Source organism: Equus caballus, chromosome 7 (genome assembly GCF_041296265.1).
Source record: "Equus caballus isolate H_3958 breed thoroughbred chromosome 7, TB-T2T, whole genome shotgun sequence".
Classification (NCBI taxonomy): Eukaryota; Metazoa; Chordata; class Mammalia; order Perissodactyla; family Equidae; genus Equus; species Equus caballus.
In genome coordinates this window covers 25,474,405-25,493,460 of record NC_091690.1, presented here as the reverse complement: position 1 = coordinate 25,493,460, position 19,056 = coordinate 25,474,405, and the positions used below count along the sequence as shown (strand labels likewise).

Genomic DNA, 19,056 nt, shown 5'->3' with positions numbered 1-19,056 from the left:
AAAATAATTCTACAATGCCTCAAGACAAACTTTACCAAATTCATGAATTGTCTTTATTTGATCACAGTTCTTATATAACACATCAAGATGTTTCTAGGACTTCAAAAGCCAAAATTTTATCTCACACACACACACACACACAAACATGTGTGTAATATCTAGGTTGCTTTATTGGGAATAAACACTGTCCACATACATAGTGTATTACTTGCACAGAAGTGCTGGACTTGCTTATTCATTTCATCATTTAAAAACAAAACATGAAAATAATTCAGATAGGGCCAGCCCTAGTGGCCTAGTGGTTATGTTCTACACACTCCACTTCATCGGCCCAGGTTCAGTTCCAGGGCTTGGACCTACTCCACTTGTCTGTCAGTGGCCATGCTGTCACAGCAGCTCACATACAAAAAGATGAAGATAGGTAGCAGATGTTAGCTCAGGGCAAATCTTCCTCAGCAAAAAAAAAAAGAAAAGAAAAGAAAAGAATTCAGATAAACAAGTTTGATTTTTAGGTTCAAAAATGTGAACATTCCAAATACCAGGTCATGAAAAGTTTTTGGCTATTTTAGATGTTATAATCTCAATATATATGTGGCTTCCAAACTAAACCTGACATATCAATTTTAAGTTAACACTTTTTCTTAGATAATTTAAATAAATTAGTGAGTCACTTATAAAATGGGAAAATATGAATTTTTCTTAATATTTATAATGAAATTTTTTACTTAGTTTTTTTAATATAAAAATATAAACATCCCTGAGTTAACATCTGCTGCCAATCCTCCTCTTTTTTGGCTTGAGGAAGATTAGCCCTGAGCTAACATACGTGCCGATTCTCTATTTTTTTTGTATGTGGGACACCTCCACAGCGTGGTTGGTGAGTGGAGTAGGTCCATGCCCAGATCCAAACCCGTGAATCCGGGCCGCCAAAGTGGAGCACACAGAACTTTAACCACTCGGTCACCGGGCTGGGCCCTATAATGAGCTTTTAAATCAATTTTTAATAATGTACTAATGTAAAATGAAACCTTTTAGTTAAAGTTACTTTATCATAAATCATACAAAAATGACAAATTTATTATTAAAGTTTCTTTCTTGGGAGGTTTTTAAGGTAGTATACTCCTTTGAAAGGAGTTTGTGAGTCAAAAAAGTTAGAAAATCCTGTCTATCCATACAGTTAAATAGGTTTCCGTTCTAGTCCAAGTAGAACCTTGGTTTTCTTGAACAGATCGCAAGATTCTGTGAACTCTTGAGGGGCTCTTCTTCAGGAAAGCTCCCTTTTTCTGTTATGTACAGTTGCCCCTGAACTTTTCCCTGGAACTCATCTGATGCTTATAATTATTTAGTTACCCATGTGGTTGTGTACCTCCGCCTGGGACTAGTCTTCTCCCTGGGGCAGAGACCAGGTGTATCTTGTTCACCTTGTGCCGAGGAAGCTGTAGGTGTCCCTCAGAAACTTCAGGAATACCCTACTCCTAGTATGGTATTTACATGTTACCTTTCAGGTGGGTTACTTTTCAGATGTTTGCTCTTATTTGAATTATGTTTATTCTTTTTTGTTTTGGTGAGGAAGATTGGCCCTGAGCTAACAACTGTTGCCAATCTTCCTCCTTTTGCTTGAGGAGGATTGTCGCTGAGCTAACATCTGTGCTAGTCTTCCTCTCTGTTATGTGGGATGCCGCCACAGCATGCCTTGATGAGCAGTGCTGGATCTGCGTTGGGGATCTGAAGCCGTGAACCCCGGGCTGCTGAAGTGGAGTGCGCAAATTTAACCACTACACCACTGGTCCAGGCCTCAAGTTATGTTTATTCTTTAACCTAAGGGAGTATTTTGCTACCTGCTCTTAATTTCTAGGTGACACCTTGCAACTTCTTATATGATAATCATATCTTCTATTCTCCAGGCTTCTACGTATCAGACTATCTGTGTTAATTTTTAATTTGGAAAATGTTGTTGTTATGCCTATATACTCTGTTTCCATTTGCTGTCTTCAGTTTCTGTTGAGACTTTAAGGGGACTTTGATTCTTCATGGCCCATAAAAGGCACACTAAAATTTGTATAGGATGCTCACCTGTCAGTGTTAGAAACTTACCTGATTAAATGATTGATGTGATTTAGAATCATGACTATCATGGTATGCATTAATGTTTTCAATAATTCCACTGACTATTGTTTGCAGGTCTTATGGAAAGTGTTTCATTACAAGTTGTTTTTTATACAGCTGCTCAACTAAGTTTTTTTTTCCTTGGGGGGGGGGGGGCGGGAAGATTAGCCCTGAGCTAACTGCTGCCAATCCTCCTCTTTTTGCTGAGGAAGACTGGCCCTGAGCTAACATCCATGCCCATCTTCCTCTACTTTATATGTGGGACGCCTACCACAGCATGGCTTTTGTCAAGCGGTGCCATGTCCACACCCGGGATCCGAACTGGTGAAGCGCATGCCACCAAGAAGCGGAACGTGCGCACTTAACCGCTGTTCCACCGGGCCGGCCTCCGGCTCAACTAAGTTTGATGAAAACATCATATATTGGGGAGAGTTTTTGTGAGAAGGGTTGGGGTAGTGCTATCTATAATAGAGTGGAGGGGATTGGTTTATTACCTCATTTAAAAATAGCTGAGTTCAGTGATTCTAACTGCTAAGATATTTTAAAGCTTTGGGGGAAAATGCGTAAGTCGTTCATTGAAAATGCCAATGTAGTGCTGGCCCAGCATTTTTGTTTTTAAACTTTCACTTTCCACACAGATAATGATCATACTGTAGAGCTGGGGAGGGTCAGGAGATGGCTAAGGTTACGTGATGGATGTGGAAGCAGCCCCATAAATGGTGTAATAGCAGCAGCTGCAACAAAATAGGACTATAATACTTCTCTAATACTTTTGCAAAAAGGTGGATACATTCATTCAATCTTATCAGTATTACCCTCTCTCTTCCTCCAATTCTGACCTCCCCTGGTTTCTTAAGCGAAACCAACACCCACTCCTGCAAATAAGCTGATTACTTGATTTTTTTTTTTCCCACGAAGAAATTTATCTTGTGTATAAATGCTCAGGCTATGAGTCAGTAGTTTTTGGCATTACTTCTCTATTAGCTCCTAGTCAGGAAGTTCAGCCAGGGGTTGGAGTAATTGCTAAACACTGAGGACTTCCCAAGACCCATTTTTAAGAGTGAACTAATACAGCAACTCCTGGGAACTTTGAGACTCATCCTTCGTCACTGCCATAGTTCTGACATCCATACAGTTGACTCTTGTTTTATTCAATTCCAAAAAAGCTTTTGGACCACATGATTTTGAAGCTTAGTAATATGTATAGGAAAAGCAAGATTAGTTCCTTGTCTGTGCAATGTAAGTTCATACAGCAGTCTAAATCCTGTTTATATAGTGTTCTCACATGGGTGTTGATCTTTGGTTCTTTGAGTCATTTCTAGCAAGAACACCTGACAGCTTGTTCTCCCCTACTCCTAGTTCATTAAGAATTTAATCAAGGGCCAAACTATTTCTGTTCTTGGTGTTTATTTCTAACTGCAAGTGCCGTACTGAGGCTATGAGTCCTCAGAAGCTTTCAGATTTTAAAACATGAAGGGGGGACCGGCCCTGTGGCGCAGTGGTTAAGTGCGCACGTTCCGCTTCTTGACGGCCCTGGGTTCGCCGGTTCAGATCCTGGGTGCGGACGTGGCACCGCTTGGCACGCCATGCTGTGGTAGGCATCCCACATATATAAAGTAGAGGAAGATGGGCACGGATGTTAGCTCAGGGCCAGGCTTCCTCAGCAAAAAGAGGAGGACTGGCAGTAGTTAGCTCAGGGCTAATCTTCCTCGAAAAAAACAAACAAAAAACACGAAGGATCTTGTCACATTGTTTTCTGGTGAGGTTGTTTATTCAGGATATATAAATATTTTCCCACTTCACTTTTTTCCTACTTACAAGCTGTTTACTTACAACAGCAAGGAAATGAAGCACACGTTACTCTTGGAGGGGTTAGCTGTGAGTTATAGCTGTGCTGTATTGCCTTAACAGACACTGTGAACAGTGGAACTGGCTACAGGCTGTGCCTAATCTGTTTACATCTGCTTTGGATGGCTCCTTGGTCAGCCAAAAACGAAGTCAAGGGTATTGCTCTGAAGTGGTGGACCAAATAAGAAAATTTCCTGTTGCAGTTGTCCGGATTTTTAAATTAGTGCCACTGTTTTCCCTCTTTCCCCTTACCACAGACACATCTCCGGTTGATGAGACACTTACTTTTAAGCATATGATATCACTACCCTATATGGCCCCAGGCTGCTGATCTTGCCTAAAACAAAGAATTTCAAGTCTCAAAATTGATAGTAAAGCTCTGGTATTTAAACCATCTCGAGAAGACAGACATACGGTTCAAATTAAAGTCTGCTGCTCTGTGTTAAGAGAAAAGGATATAAGATACCATTTCAGCCTGCAGACAAACGCTAAGCAACCAGGGTGTTGGGGGTTGGAAAAGAGACTTTAGCAAATTATGGTAGGAGCCACTTATGAGAGGAGAAATAAATGACTACAGGCCACATGAAGAGAGCAGCTCCGCCCCTATGGCTTCTGCTGTGTGGGTGTGAAGTATCCATCTTAACCAGTTTCTTCTGTTCTTTCTCCCTTTTCTTCTGTAACTCTTTAGAATATTTATCATTTTTATGTTGAATCTGTAGGTTGCAAATCTTTCCCATTACCAATAAATAAACAGTAATGGGTATAAAGTATCTTTATGGGCTTCTTTGTACCTGAGAATTTTCTGAAAATAACTGCTCAATGTTTTAGTTCTTATTATTCAGGATGATATTTTAAAGTCTTTATATTTAAAATAAAAACTTAATTATAGAATAATATAAGGATGCTATAGGAAATTTAAACAACAATGAAAGATTTTTAAATATTTGAACTGGGATCCCACCTCCAAAAGTATCTCTATTTTGAAAGCATTTCTTTTGGGGTTTTTTTGCTGTATATGTTTTTCATAATTATAATCAGTGATAAGCAATTTTATATGCAGTTTTTATCCTTTGTATTATATCAAATATTTTCCTCATGCTGCTCCATATAATCATTTTTAATGATTGTATATCCAGTAGGTATACCATTCTTTACTTAATCTTTCTGTTGTTAGGAGAGCACAGAAATTCTTCGTAGGGCTTTGGTGTTAGCACTCCCCTCTCCTTTCTTTGGCATTTATTAGTGTACTTCAAAACTACAAAGTGTATATACTTAACCTTTGAACATAACGCTGAATCTATTCTATCCTTTGCCTTAAGTTTCCATGTTATATTTTGTTCTTGTTTTTTACTTGTGTTGAAGTTGTCATTCTTGTGTTTTTTCCTTTTTATTGCACCAGTGTCTGGCCTAATACTGCGCTTCATCTTGAGCCACGTGACCTAACTTTAGCTTATGATAGTGTAGTTTATTTTACTTATGTCCCCTAATTAGAATGATCCCACGCTGACTGGGCTGGGGCAACACAGCACTCCAGTATTCCTTGGGATGATGTTAGTTCTGGAAAACGGAAAGAAGATAGTTCTGAATACAAAGTGCATGTAGTTTTAAAGAAATGATTAGACTCTGTCCATTCACTGGCTTGTTACTGATGGGATTTGAAGAATTAAAAGGTTATGATCATTTTTTAAATGTTCTAAGAAGTTAGGGGAGAGTTAAGATTATTTATCTGAAAGATTTGCCAAAATTATGTCAATTCTTAGTTGCCCAGTTTTGTTTTTGTTTTACCATCCAAGTCTTTTAGTTTTGTTTTTTTTCTCTTTCTTCTGCACATCCTTGCTTTTTGATTTGCTAGTTTACCGAACCTGTTTGCCTTGAATTGGACATATTAAAGGAAAAGAAGGAAAATCTAAATCTCCTTAGTGTTATTCTTTGTTAGAAGCTCTTGTTCAATTAGGGAAGACAGTGACATTATAGACAAAAAGGAATTTTTAAATTATTTGTAAATAACATGTCTTAGTCCATTTGGGCTACAATAACAGAATACCACAGACTGGGCCACTTATAAACAACAGAAATGTATTGCTCACAGTTCTGGAGGCTGGAAAGTCCAAGATCAAGGCACCCCCATGGTTGGTTCTGGTGAAGGCATCTCCCTGGTTCATAGCCAGTGCCTGCTCCCTGTGTCCTCACGTGGTGGAAGGGGCTAGAGCCCCAGGAGTCCTGGAGCCTCTTTGACAAGGCGCTCATTCCATTGGTGAGGGCTGCAGCCTCATGACTTACTCAGCTCCCAGAGCTCCCCTTCTAATACCCTCACAGTGGAGGTTAGCATTTCAGCAGGAGTTGGACGGGGACACAAATGTTCAGACCATAGCATAAGGTATGCTATCTTTGTCTCTTAATATGTGTTACTGAGAAATAGTTATTTTGTTAGTATAAGAGTAATACTTATATTTTTAATGTTGTGAACCGCTTATCATTTATAACTAATTGCCATTATATTGTGACAGTGATTGTACATATCATTACAATATTCTTTTAAATTGTACTTAACTGCAACTGTAAACTTTATCATTGTATAGAAAGTCTTCATAGTTGGCTGTTCTTCATACACGGTTATTGCTGCTTTCAACACACACTTCAGTGGGATCCCTGTTTCAGCAGAGCTCCTAGTTCCTCCCCTCTTAGCTGTTCAGTGAGGGCTGCTCTCAGTACTCACTTATTTCCTTTTTTTACTTCAGTCATCTTTCCTCTTTATCTCCCTTCCTCTCTGTTCTTAGTTAACCAGTGGGTCATTTGAAGGATGTTTATTGAGTGCCTTCTCTTCTGCCAGTTCTAGGGGCCAGGAAAGCAGTGGTGAGAAAAACAGCCTGATCCCTGCCTTCCTGAGCGCTGATGATAGTGGAGCTTAGATCCCAGCAAAAGGGCCCTGAATGGCAAGAAATGGAGTGGGGGAGAAAGGGATCCTATTATTTTCGCTTTTTTTCTTTGCTTATTATGAGGTATTATGTACATACAAAGAAAGGCACCCTTACTTGGGGGCCTGCCCCGTGGCCGAGTGGTTAAGTTTGCGCGCTCCACTTCAGCGGCCCAGAGGTTCACCAGTTCGAATCCTGGATGCGGACATGGCACTGCTCATCAAGTGACGCTGAGGCAGCGTCCTGCATGCCACAGCTAGAAGGACCCCCAACTAAAAATATACAACTATGTACCGGGGGGCTTTGGGGAGAAAAAGGAAAAACTTAAAAAAATTTTTTTTAAATGTACCCTTACCATATACGTACAGTTTAATGAATCACTATAAAGCGAACACCTGTGCACTTACCACTTAGATCAAGAAATAAATAATTTCATCAGCCCAGACCGCGCCCCCATCACAACCTCATCCTTTTCCCAAGAGGTAATCACTGTCTTGATTTTCGTGTTCATCACTTACTTGCTTTGCTTAAGAGGTTTTTCTTTCAAGTAGTTTTCCCACCTGTCTAATGCATCCCTCAGGAGTTTTGCTCCAAGGGATGCTGTTTATATTTAATATAATGTGCAGTGAGCCCATCCTTAATATAGTTTGTTTTTGAACTATGTATGAATAGAATCATACTGAACATATTATGTTGTGTCTTATTTCCCACAACACTTATGTTTGCGAGATTTACCCATGTTTGTTTAGCTGTGATTTATTCACTTTTATTTCTGTGTAGTATTCCACGATATGAATCTGCCACAAGAATTGTATCTACAGATGGACATTTGGATTGCTTTCAGTTTGGAGCTCTTACTAACAGTTGCAAAACATTCTTAAACATTTATCCTGGTACACTCTTAAACATTATTGCACAATTTTCAACATTTAAAAATATAAACCCAGGAGTACGGTTGTTGGGTCATACAGTCTGTTTTCAGCTTTCACTTAAAACTGCCACGCTGGCATCCAGTGTGCGAGCGTTCCCTTTCCTGTGTGTCCTCCCCGTGCTGGGTGTTACTGTGCTTGGTAATTTGTGTCATTCAGGTGAGTGTAGTGGTTATCTCATTGTGGTATTAGTTTTTTAATTTTTCTTTTTAATAATGAGCTTGAGCTCCTTTTTATGTCTGTTGACCTTCTTTGTGAAATTTCTGCTTAAATAAGTCTTTTGCCCATTTTTCTACTGGGTTGCATGGCTTGTTGATTTATAGGAGTTTTTGTTTCAGCAGTAAGGTTATGAGTCTTTGTTTTATGTGTTACAGATATCTTCTCTCATTTTGTGGTTTCTCATTTCACTCTCTTTAAAACGTCTTTCAATGAATAGAGATTTTAGTATATTTTTAATGTAACCAAATTTACCACTTTTTCCTTTATGATTAGTGCTTTTTGTTTCTTGTTTAGGAAATCTTTCCATCCCTTGAGGCTATAAAGATATTCTCCTTTATTATTTTATGAAAACTTTGTAGTTTTACCTTTTACATTGAGTCTGTGATCCACCTGGAATTGATTTTAGGATATAAGTGAGGGAGGTGTCCTGTTTAATTTTTTTCCATGTGGGCACCCAGTTGTTCCTATGGCATTTATTGGAAAAGTTATCCTTTTCCCCCTGATACACAGTGCCTACCATTCTTTTCAATGCACTGTTTTTAAAGAAACTTGTAAACACTCAGTATTCCTCAAGCACTATATGCCCTAGGGAATTACATAAGCAGAGCAGAGGGTTGCCAGTTAAGAGTAAAATGAAAAACAGTAGACTCTAGTAACTAAGGGATTTGGGCTGTAGTAACCAAGTAAACAAAATGGTTGTGGGCTGTGCATTTACCTCGGTATAAACGTGTATGAGGCGTGACAGCGCGGAGTGGGTGAGGGCTTTGAGGGCGTGCAGGCCAGCATCAGAGGCCGGGCCTCGGTGGTAATTTTGTTTAAACTTTAAATTTGCGCATGTTACTTAATGAACCTCACTTTCCCAGACCAACAAAAGTAATGCTCATCTCAGTGAGGTAATAACAGCACTCGACAAAGTGTCCCTTCAAATTTATCTGTTTACTGTATGCCATAAAATTCAGAGTGCTGCGCAAATGAGAAACCGGCTGCCCTGGGAGAAGTGACTCCCGGAAGGGCCAGTTCTCGGGCTTCCCAGGGTACCTGACTCCCTCCAGGGTTCTTGCCCGTCAGCTGCTTGGCCACCTTCTCCATTTCTGAATGAAGTATCCTGAATGAATTTCCTCATAGTTGAGAATTATTATTGGTTGGTTGTCATCAAACTTGGTAAGAAGTTCTTTATTTTATTCACAACATGACATTCTGGATCATTCAGAATGCATCTGGATTATGTTTGTAGTCCATTCCTACGACTTAGCATTTCTTTAAAATAAACTAACAAAAATTCTGAGGGGAAACTGTACCATTTCTAATCTAGAGTAATTGTGTTATCATAGTTTTCCCCAGGTAAAAGTTGTGTAGTACTTGGGTGACATTGTACGGATACTGCAGACCACCTTTTCCCTCTTTGAAATGCTTTTCTTCTCTCAACTTTGTTGTTGTAATTATATTTTCCTAATTTTCTTCAAGAAGAAAATCACCCTTTCTCTTGCCTTTTTGCTTGTCCTCTTTCTATTCCTGCACCTATGGAAGAGGAGGTCCCTATGGGTGTTTCCAAAGCCTTAATTCCCAGCCATCCCTTTTTCTCTTATTCTTTCACAGTGTATCCATTCGTTACCAGAACTCAATTCCTCAGAACATCTCCACTTGAATTTCTTCTCACCTTCTTAAACTCAAGGCATAACAAAAAAATATACCTTTTTCTTTCCAAACCAACTTCTGCCTTCCTTGAGTCTTTCATCTGCCCAGACATGCATGGTCATACTCTCTACTTTTCCCTCCTTTTCATCTCATGTATTCGGCCTGTCCTCAAGTACTGTCCAGTCATTTTTTAAAATGTTTTTTGAATTGTGTTTCTCATTTTCACTACTCCTACTTTATCACAGGCCTTCAGCTCACCTCATACGTAGTCTAGTCTTGCTGTCAGGTATTTTACAATATCATCTGCCTGCTTCGAAAGTGCCAACGACTCCTCCTTGCCTCTAAGAATGGTTCTCAAATCTCTTCAGAAAGAATTATGTTTTGTTTGTTTACATTCAGATGTCTAACTTATTTCTTCGACATCTAGTAAGTCTAAAGTAAGGTTTATGGATCACTGCAAATACCTTGCTTAATGACAGGGATGCATTTCTTTTTTTTTTTTTTTTGAGGAAGATTAGCCCTTAGCTAATCTTTTTTTCTGAGGAAGGCTGGCCCTGAGCTAACATCCGTGCCCATCTTCCTCTACTTTATGCGTGGGACGCCTACCACAGCATGGCGTGCCAAGTGGTGCCATGTCCGCCCCCAGGATCTGAACCGGCGAACCACAGGCTGCCGAGAAGCGGAACGTGCTCACTTACCCGCTGTGCCACTGGGCTGGTCCCTACAGGGATGCATTCCGAGAAATGTGTCGTTAGGTTATTTTGTCATTGTGCAAACATCATAGAGTGTACTTACACAGACCTAGTTGGTACAGCCTACTACACACCTAGGCTTTATGGTGCTAATCTTATGGGACCACAGTCGTATATGCAGTCCGTTGTTGATTGAAATGTCATTATACGGCACACGACCTTACACTGGTGATTCTGATGTATGGACAGGGTTGAAAATCAGTGGTTGGAGAGGAGACAAGGGGATGGGATGGGTGGTGCTTATAATTAGATGTAAGTAATTATCAAGAGAGTGGGTTTTTCATTTGGATAGTAGGTTTGGGGATGCTCATTGCATTACTAAAAATAACTACTTGTAGAAGAAAACATGGGTGAATATTCATGACTTTAGGTTAGGGAATAGTTTCTTAGATATGACACCAGATGTGTAAGTGACAAAAGAAAATTTTGATAAACTGGACTTCATCAAAATTTAAAACTTTTGTGCATCAAAAGAGAAAAGACAACCCACAGAATGAGAGAAAACATTTGTGAAATCCTATCAATGGACTTATATCCAGAGAATAAATAAAAGACAACTCAATTTAAAAATGGGCAAAAGATTTGAATAGACGTTTGTCCAAAGAAGAATGCAAATGGCCAATAAGCACATGAAATGACGTTCAACATCATTAGCCGTCAGGAAAATGCAAGTCAAAACCATAGTAAGATACCACATCACCCCATTAGGATGGTTGTAATTTAAAAAAAGACAAAAAGTAATAAGTGTTGACAAGGACATGGAGAAATTGGAACCCCTTGTATATTATTGGTGGGAATGTAAGTGGTGCAGCCACTTTGAATAACAGTTTGGGCACTTCCTCAAAAAGGTTAAACATGGAATTACTATACCATATGACCTAGCAATTCCACTCCTAGATGTATACCCAAGAGAAATGAAAGCATACATCCACAAAAAAACTTACATGAATGTTTATAGCGGCATTATTCATAGTACCAAAAAGTAGAAACAACCTAAATATCTATCAGCTGATGAATGGATAAATAAAGTGAGATATATCCATACAAAGGAATATTCTTCAGCAATAAGAAAAGAACTACTGATACATGCTACAACAGGGACAAACCTTGAAAAGATTATGCTAAGTGAAAGAAGCCAGTCACAAAAGACCACATATTGTATGATTCCTTTTATGTGACATGTCCAGAATAGACAAATCCATAGAGACAGAAAGTTGATTGGTGATTGCCAAGGGCTGGGGCGTTGGTGGGAGAGTTGAGGGGGGAAATGGGGAGTGTCTGCTAATTGGTATAGGGTTGCTTTTTGGGATGATGAAAACGTTCTAAAATTGATTGAGGTAATGGTTGTACAACTATGAATATACTAAAAATCACTAAACAGTGCACTTTAAATGGGTGAGTTTTACAGAATATGAAATATATCTAAATAAGGCTGTAGGAAAAAAAATCTAAATAAAAGTGTGTCGTGAGTGGAGCAACGGTGAGAATGTGTCATGAACCAAAGATTATAATTAATTCTTGATCAAATTCTTTGTATCTGGAGTCTAATAAAATTTAAAATTTTTTGGAAAAAAGAAGAAAAGGAAAGTAAGAAAAACAGTGGTCCATAGGATGAAGTCTGAGGTACTTGTTCTCTAATTTAAAGCTATATTTTATCTGGCCTGATGCTACTGTGTAATCTGATATCTTGCCAAATACGTTTACAAACTTGGCATCATACCTAGGGCCATCTCTGTATTGTTGCTTGAACTTGGCATGCCTTTGCTCTGCTCTTCCCCAACCACCATTCCGAATGCCCTTTCACATTTCCCCTGTGCTTTCTCAGATCCTAGCCATTCAACTAAGTTCTGCTTCCTTTTTGAGTCCTTCTACGGGAACGTATTTTTTCTGCCTTTGGTTCTTTTATAGGAACCAACACATTTCTCTACCCATTGGGAGGCTTCTGTAAATACATGTCGTATACATGAGTGGAGGAAGTGGAGGAACTTATTTAGAGACTGTGAAAGAGACATTAAGAATAAGAAGCTTTAGTAAATAATGAAAGACATTATGAATAAGAACAGCTACAAAGCCAAAATAAGATGAATAATCCCATTGAATGGAAATACTGTTTTCTAGGTTCAAGGTGACTGATCAAACTTAAATTCTAAAAGCTTTTCTTTTCCTACTTCTTCGGCATTTCTGATCCAAGCCAGCAAGAATTTTTTCTCATTTATTTTACTCATCGCTTTAAATTTTGTTATGAGAATTTTCTTTTCCAAGTTGGGTCATCTTGCAGTTTTTTCACTTGTATATATGTGTAGATAACTAAAAAACCAACAAAAATCTTAGTAATTCTGTCCATGTCCATCTATTCCCCACCTACCCATCCCCCCTTTGCTTCCTACCACACATCCCGGCAACATAATCCTACTACTTCCCTAAACTACCAAAAAACCCAACACAGACTGGTTTCAATTTTAACTGCTTTTAGTTTTCCTTCCAGTCTTAAAATGTGTAGCAAAATGCTCCCAAATGCAAGCATCTGAGAGAGTAAAGGAGAAGTATTCTTCCCATCCGGGTTATTCAGTCCCTGAAGTGTTGATTAGGAGGAACTGAACTTTCAAAATGAGTTCCAGATTTGGCATATGTTAGTAATTTGAGGTTTCTCTCATAGCCATAATTTAAATTTTTAGAAACTAAGTTCTGTTAGAGCTGAATGGACAGTGAACTAGCCAGAATTTTAACTTGCAAGCTACACAGCAGTGGTGAAGATGAATGTGAAGGACGTGTGAAGAGGCACTAGTACGGAGCATAAGACAGCACTATGCTGCCACTCCAACTGTCCATTTACAGTGACATGCATCGAAGGCGGGTGGAGGGTCAGATCCTGTCAGGTGTGGTGCATTGAAGAATGAATTGGGATATCCCAGGACCATGCACTGGAGGAAGCTGGCTTTAATGAGAAAAAAAAAAAATGTCATAACAGGCAGGGAGAAGCAAATTTTGCTTAAATGAGCAACACCTTAAAGTTAGGAGTAAGAACAATACTTGTAATGATGATGGGAGAGCCCTTGACAGGTTTACAAGATTAGAGGAGTTTTGCTTAGTATGTAACAGGAAATAGAGCAAGCAGGTGGGGGTTTTATTGTTGAATCTTATTGCAGTCTTGCTGTTGGTCATTGGATCTAGCTGTTGAAGCTAGCTGTTTGGCTGTACCGTGCTGTGGAGGCAGGTGCTTCTCCAGATGTGGACCTCTCTACTTGTCAGGCCCTAATCATACCATTCATTCTTGCATACTCATTTCTCAGATAAACACCTAATAGGAACCTCAGCCTGTAGCCATCAGTGAAGATAGTTCACTTTGATACTGTTTCCTTTGTAAAGATTTCCTGTTTTGGTAGATATAATAAACAAGCTTATGCCTTCCCCTCCCTGGCAGAGTAAAAGGGTAGAAAGGTTACTAATTGTGGATAGCGCATTTGTGGTTGAAAATCAGAAATTTCCTATATATTTTAAGCTGCTTATTTAAAGGAAAATTTAAAATCAGCTGGTTTCAGTTCATTGCTTGGCTTGTTGCATTCTGCATTCAAAATACAAACAAAATGCTCCGTGATTCTCTCTTCTGGACTCTGCTGTCTGATCACACTAACGTCAGGGTCCGTCGGTTATTACAGAATCCGTTAGTATTTCTCCTCCACACTGTGCAGAGGAAGGCCAGGCATGGAAACGGACCTGATGAAGATCTTTGCAAACCAATAAAAAATAAATAAATAAGAGTTCTTTCTACATAATTCCCAAGACAACTACTTTGCTGAATCTCATTTGTTCGGATTTTTAGCAACCTGTCCCCATTCTCTTAAGAATAATCTTAATAGGGGCTGGCCCCGTGGCCGAGTGGTTAAGTTCGCGCGCTCCGCTGCAGGCGGCCCAGTGTTTCGTTGGTTCGAATCCTGGGCGCGGACATGGCACTGCTCATCAGACCACGCTGAGGCAGCGTCCCACATGCCACAACTAGAAGAACCCACAACGAAGAATACACAACTATGTACCGGGGGGCTTTGGGGAGAAAAAGGAAAAAATAAAATCTTTAAAAAAAACAAAAAACAAACAAACAAACAAAAAAAGAATAATCTTAATAGAGTTCAGTGCATGCAGACTTTAACTTGTAAATTAAAATTATCGGGTTTCAAAAGTTGTAGATTGGTTGGTAGAGCTTTAAATGCAGTTTCTTTCATAGTCAACACTTATTAAGTACCTACTGTGTTTAAACACTAGATTAGGTAATATGAGAGTCAGAGATGAATAAGGTATTTTTAAGAAATTGGGGGGTAGATCTCTACTAGAGAGAGAGGGTGCTTTTAAGGAGCTAGAATAGGAGATATGATATGTATATATGCATCCAAAATAAAGGAGAAATACAGAGTAATACAGGGGAGTACAGAGAAGGGAGAGGAAATTTTCTTATGGGAAATCCAGGAAGTCTTGACAGAAGGGCGTTTATTTTCCATTGATGAATGAGAGTATTCTGTTTCTCATAGAAGTAGCTGTAATGATTCTAGTGATGGCCCTGACCTCTAGGCCCCTTGTGATCATTAAGTTAATTTTAGAACCTTAGGAGGGATGGCTAAGAGGTAGAGGCCCTAGTAGCTGGCCAGCTGCCACTGTCAGTATGAGAAGGCTCTAGTAGCCAGGAGGTGACAAGAGGATTGGCCCAGTGATTTTATTGTAGTTTAATGTAGTGACCCTTTCTCGAGTCCCTGATATGTATGAAAACCCCGTGTGGAGACTAGGATAAATAAAATGATAAGATGATACCCCTCCCATTTACTAACTGGTGGAGGGTATAGACACAATACAACTAAGTGTAATAGAAGACAGTTAGTTGTAACTGGGGTGTAGAGGTATAAACAAAGGCTATGGAAGTACAGAGGAGGAAGCCATTGACATGGTGTTTTGTGGTGGAAATTAGTTAAGGCTTCATACAGGAAGCAATATTTGACTGGGCCTTGAAAAAATAAGTGATATTTCAAATGTCGAAGGGAAAGGAAGAGGCCTGGCATAGAGAGGAAACAGCATAAGAAAGGCATGTAAACACAGGATGTGAATAGTCTAGTTATGCTAGAGTGGCTGGGGATAAGTTGGAAGGTATGGTGGAGCTGGGTAGTGAAGGGCCTGAAATGACAATGCTAAGAGATTTAAACTTTTATGTAAGGAGGAGGGAGCCACCAAATATTTTTGAGTGAGGAGGTAACACAACGTGATTTGTGTAACATTCACTGTGCTATGAATGGGTGGCTGAGAGGAAAATGAAATAGATATAGGTGGTAAGCAATAGCATCAGTGTAGGTCAGAGATGATGAGTATGAACTGAGATAGCAGGAATGGAAATAGAAAGGAGGAGATGGATTCAAGACACACTTCTACCCCACCCAGAAGTTTTACTACCAGTTTGAAATGGGAAATGAGAAGGAAAAAAGAAGGATTACTCCCTTGCTCCCAGTTAACTGATATGGTAATGCCATTCATTAGTGAACATGGGAACTTTACTGGAAGAGCAGATTTGATTTTGGAAAATGGTGAGTTGGAGGTGTTTGTTTCCAGGCAAGTATTGGAAATTCATGTCAGGAACTTAAGATTTGGTACCAGGATCAGAGATATAACACTTGGAGAATTATCATCAAACAAATGATAGTGGAATCTGTGAGACCAGAAGAGTTAGCCCTGAGAAAATATAAAGCAAGGAAAGAGTCAAAATTAGTACATGCCCTACTAGAAAACACCTTCTGTAGAGGGTGGAAAGAAGAAAAACAAGTAGTAAAAGGAGATGGTTGGCAAGGAGAGTAAAACTAAGAAAGCGAAGGAGTTTGAGAGAGTGGGGAGGTGCTCAGCATTTCAGATGCTGTGACTGCAGGGGCCTGGGCAGAAGGGGTTCTAGCCTGTCATACATACAAATTGTTCGTATAAATATTTATGTACTTAAAAGTGTTTATAAGTCAGCAACTCTCTATACTTTGGCCTGCCATCCTTGCTCATTTTCTTCATGTTCCTCCCAAACCTCACCCCTCCCGTCTCCTGTCTACTCTCTCTTAAAGCAGTGGGAGGAGGAGAAAAGAAGGGGAAGTTGAAGCGCAAAGAGAGTTGAAGTTAAAATGTAAACATTCTTGGGTCAATATGTAAATAAATGGCATATTCTTTATTTTGAATAAGCCACCTTAATGATAATAATGTCCCTTTATCTAATTTTTTGTCAGTGTGTCTCTAGTGGTCATAAATATGTTTGTCTTAAGTAAAAATAATATGAAAATTCTGGGTTCGGTTGAGTAGGCTTACATATATTTACTGATTCTTATGTGGTCTTAACATCAGTCATTATCCAATTTCATTTTTGTTTTTAAAGGAATAAGTACCACTTGCCTCACTCAGTCCAGGTTTATGAAGGCGGCAGTGCTGGTTTTACTGACATAAACCACTCGTGTTTTCTTTTAGTTCACCAAGTATCTTTTGCATTCCAGCTCGATCATATCTCTATTTCACTATTATTTTAAGTTTAAGTGACTGGTTATATAATTTCTAAATGTTCACTTTTCACATTTGCTATTCAAACTTAATGATTCAGAACCTTTATACTAGTGACCAGAAACTAGTATTTGCTGGGTTAAGATAACCTGAGTTGTGTTCATTTGCCTTTCTAGATTTTGGCTTCAGTAACCTCTTCACTCCTGGGCAGCTGCTGAAGACCTGGTGTGGCAGCCCTCCCTATGCTGCACCAGAACTCTTTGAAGGAAAAGAATATGATGGGCCCAAAGTGGACATCTGGGTATGTATCTCCCTTCACTTACACTCCATAGCATTAGTTACCCTTGACTGATGGCGACTATCCTCATCCTGGACAGCGCATAATGCTGCCCGTGAATTGAGATCTTGATTACCTGTTCTTTGAATTCCCAGTTCTTTGTGCAGAGTCTTTCCTGTAGCACTTGTCTTATGAACTGAGCCATAGATTTCAAACTGCCCCTTTTCATCTGCAAAAAACCGCAAGGGCAAGCTTGGATGGGTGCCCTTGCCAAGAACAGAGATTCTTTCTGTTGTTGCCACTTGCCTTCTCCCTAAGAGATGAGTACTGAGAGAAATTCTAGATATGTTACCCAAAATTAATGTCTGGAAGCAAAGAAGAATGTTAAGTATTCTAAAGATGGTTGGCCTTGACAGTGTCCTGTATTATTTCTCATTAAAAAAGAATAAAAAGTTTGTTCCATTATCTTGTGCATGACTCACCATCATCTTTATACACGTACTATAATGGCCTCTTTTGTTTCTTCCTCTGATGTGATTAATTGTCCGTACTCTCTCTTGGGGATGCAGAGCCTTGGAGTCGTCCTCTATGTGCTTGTGTGCGGTGCCCTGCCGTTTGATGGAAGCACACTGCAGAATCTGCGGGCCCGGGTGTTGAGTGGAAAGTTCCGCATCCCATTTTTTATGTCCACAGGTAAGGGAGTTGCCAGCACACAGCTATGATTGGGTTTATGGAAAGTTAGACATGCTAAGTTATCCCAGGAATTGAGTGATGGGGTATAAATGGCCCATTTAACAACCTTTCTTAACTCTAGTTTGCTGAACTGGACCGCCAGAGGTAAGGTTCTGTAGAAACAGAGTGTGCAGGCCTTGGCATCAGATAGCCCTGCCTGAGTTTGCCTGAGTTTCGCTCTGGGTTCTGCACATAGCTGCTAGTGTTGTGTGGCAGATTACTTAGTCTGTCTGAGCTTGAGTTTCCTCATCTGTAAATGGCTGACAGTTCTGTGAAGGCTATTACTGTGAGGGCTAAATTAAATAATGTATGTAAATAATCAGGCCAATTACATGGTGGCAAGGTGATAAATATTCCTGTTTCACCCCTCTCCTTCACTCCGTCTCCCACCCTTTTTCAGGAAAATATTTCCATTTACTGGGACCCCATTGCGATGTGGCAATAAATACCAGGGATAAAGCAGGCTTTGCGTCTTAGTCTTGCTGCTACTACATTTCCTACTTCTGTGACATCCCCCCAACTCAAATAAAGAGGTATTTTTTAAATGAGTGGGCTATGGAGTAAGTAGCTCTTGGAACAATTTAACCCTGGAAACAGATACCAGGTACCCAGAATCTGCAGTGTTTTATCATCATTTATGTGCATGTAAGAAAAGAACATTTTAGAGACAGTGCAGTAAGCAGTCTGTTTAGTTTTGCTTAATCATATTTTCATTTTAAGGAAGAACATACAGAGTAAATGTCCACTGGGTTGGCAACAAAGTGCGTTGCATTTTAGAATAAATAGGTGAAACTTGTACTCAATTTAACTTTTAGTCCCCTTAGAATTAATGGGTTAATAGTATGTCAGATAATAAGTGCTGTGAAAAAAATAAAATAGAGAGGGAGGTTTGGGGATAGTGGGTGGGAGGTTATTTTTTAAAAAGTGTGGTCAGGGAACTCCTTCACTAAATAAGCGACATTTCAACAAAGACTGAAAGGAGGTGAGGGAGCGAGCTGTGCAGCCTGAGGAGGAGCTTTCCAGGCAGAGGAACAGCAGGCACAAAGGCCCCAGGGAGCACGCTTGAGTGTTTCAGGAGCAGGACCGAGGCCTGTATGCTCAAAAGGAATGAGAGACAGGACAAGAGAGATGAGGTCAGAGAGGCA

The 19,056-nt window shown here is 39.6% G+C and overlaps 1 protein-coding gene across 12 annotated transcripts in view; it reads left to right on the top strand.

Annotated features, from left to right (window-relative positions):
* SIK3 (SIK family kinase 3) overlaps positions 1-19,056 on the top strand; it is a 241,511-nt gene that overhangs the window by 173,728 nt on the left and 48,727 nt on the right. For all 12 annotated transcript variants that reach the window (XM_070273654.1, XM_070273652.1, XM_070273653.1 and 9 more), the window contains exons 5-6: positions 17,079-17,203; positions 17,749-17,872. In XM_070273654.1, coding sequence (XP_070129755.1) covers positions 17,079-17,203; positions 17,749-17,872 — 249 coding nt within the window. The remainder of the gene's footprint in view (positions 1-17,078; positions 17,204-17,748; positions 17,873-19,056) is intronic.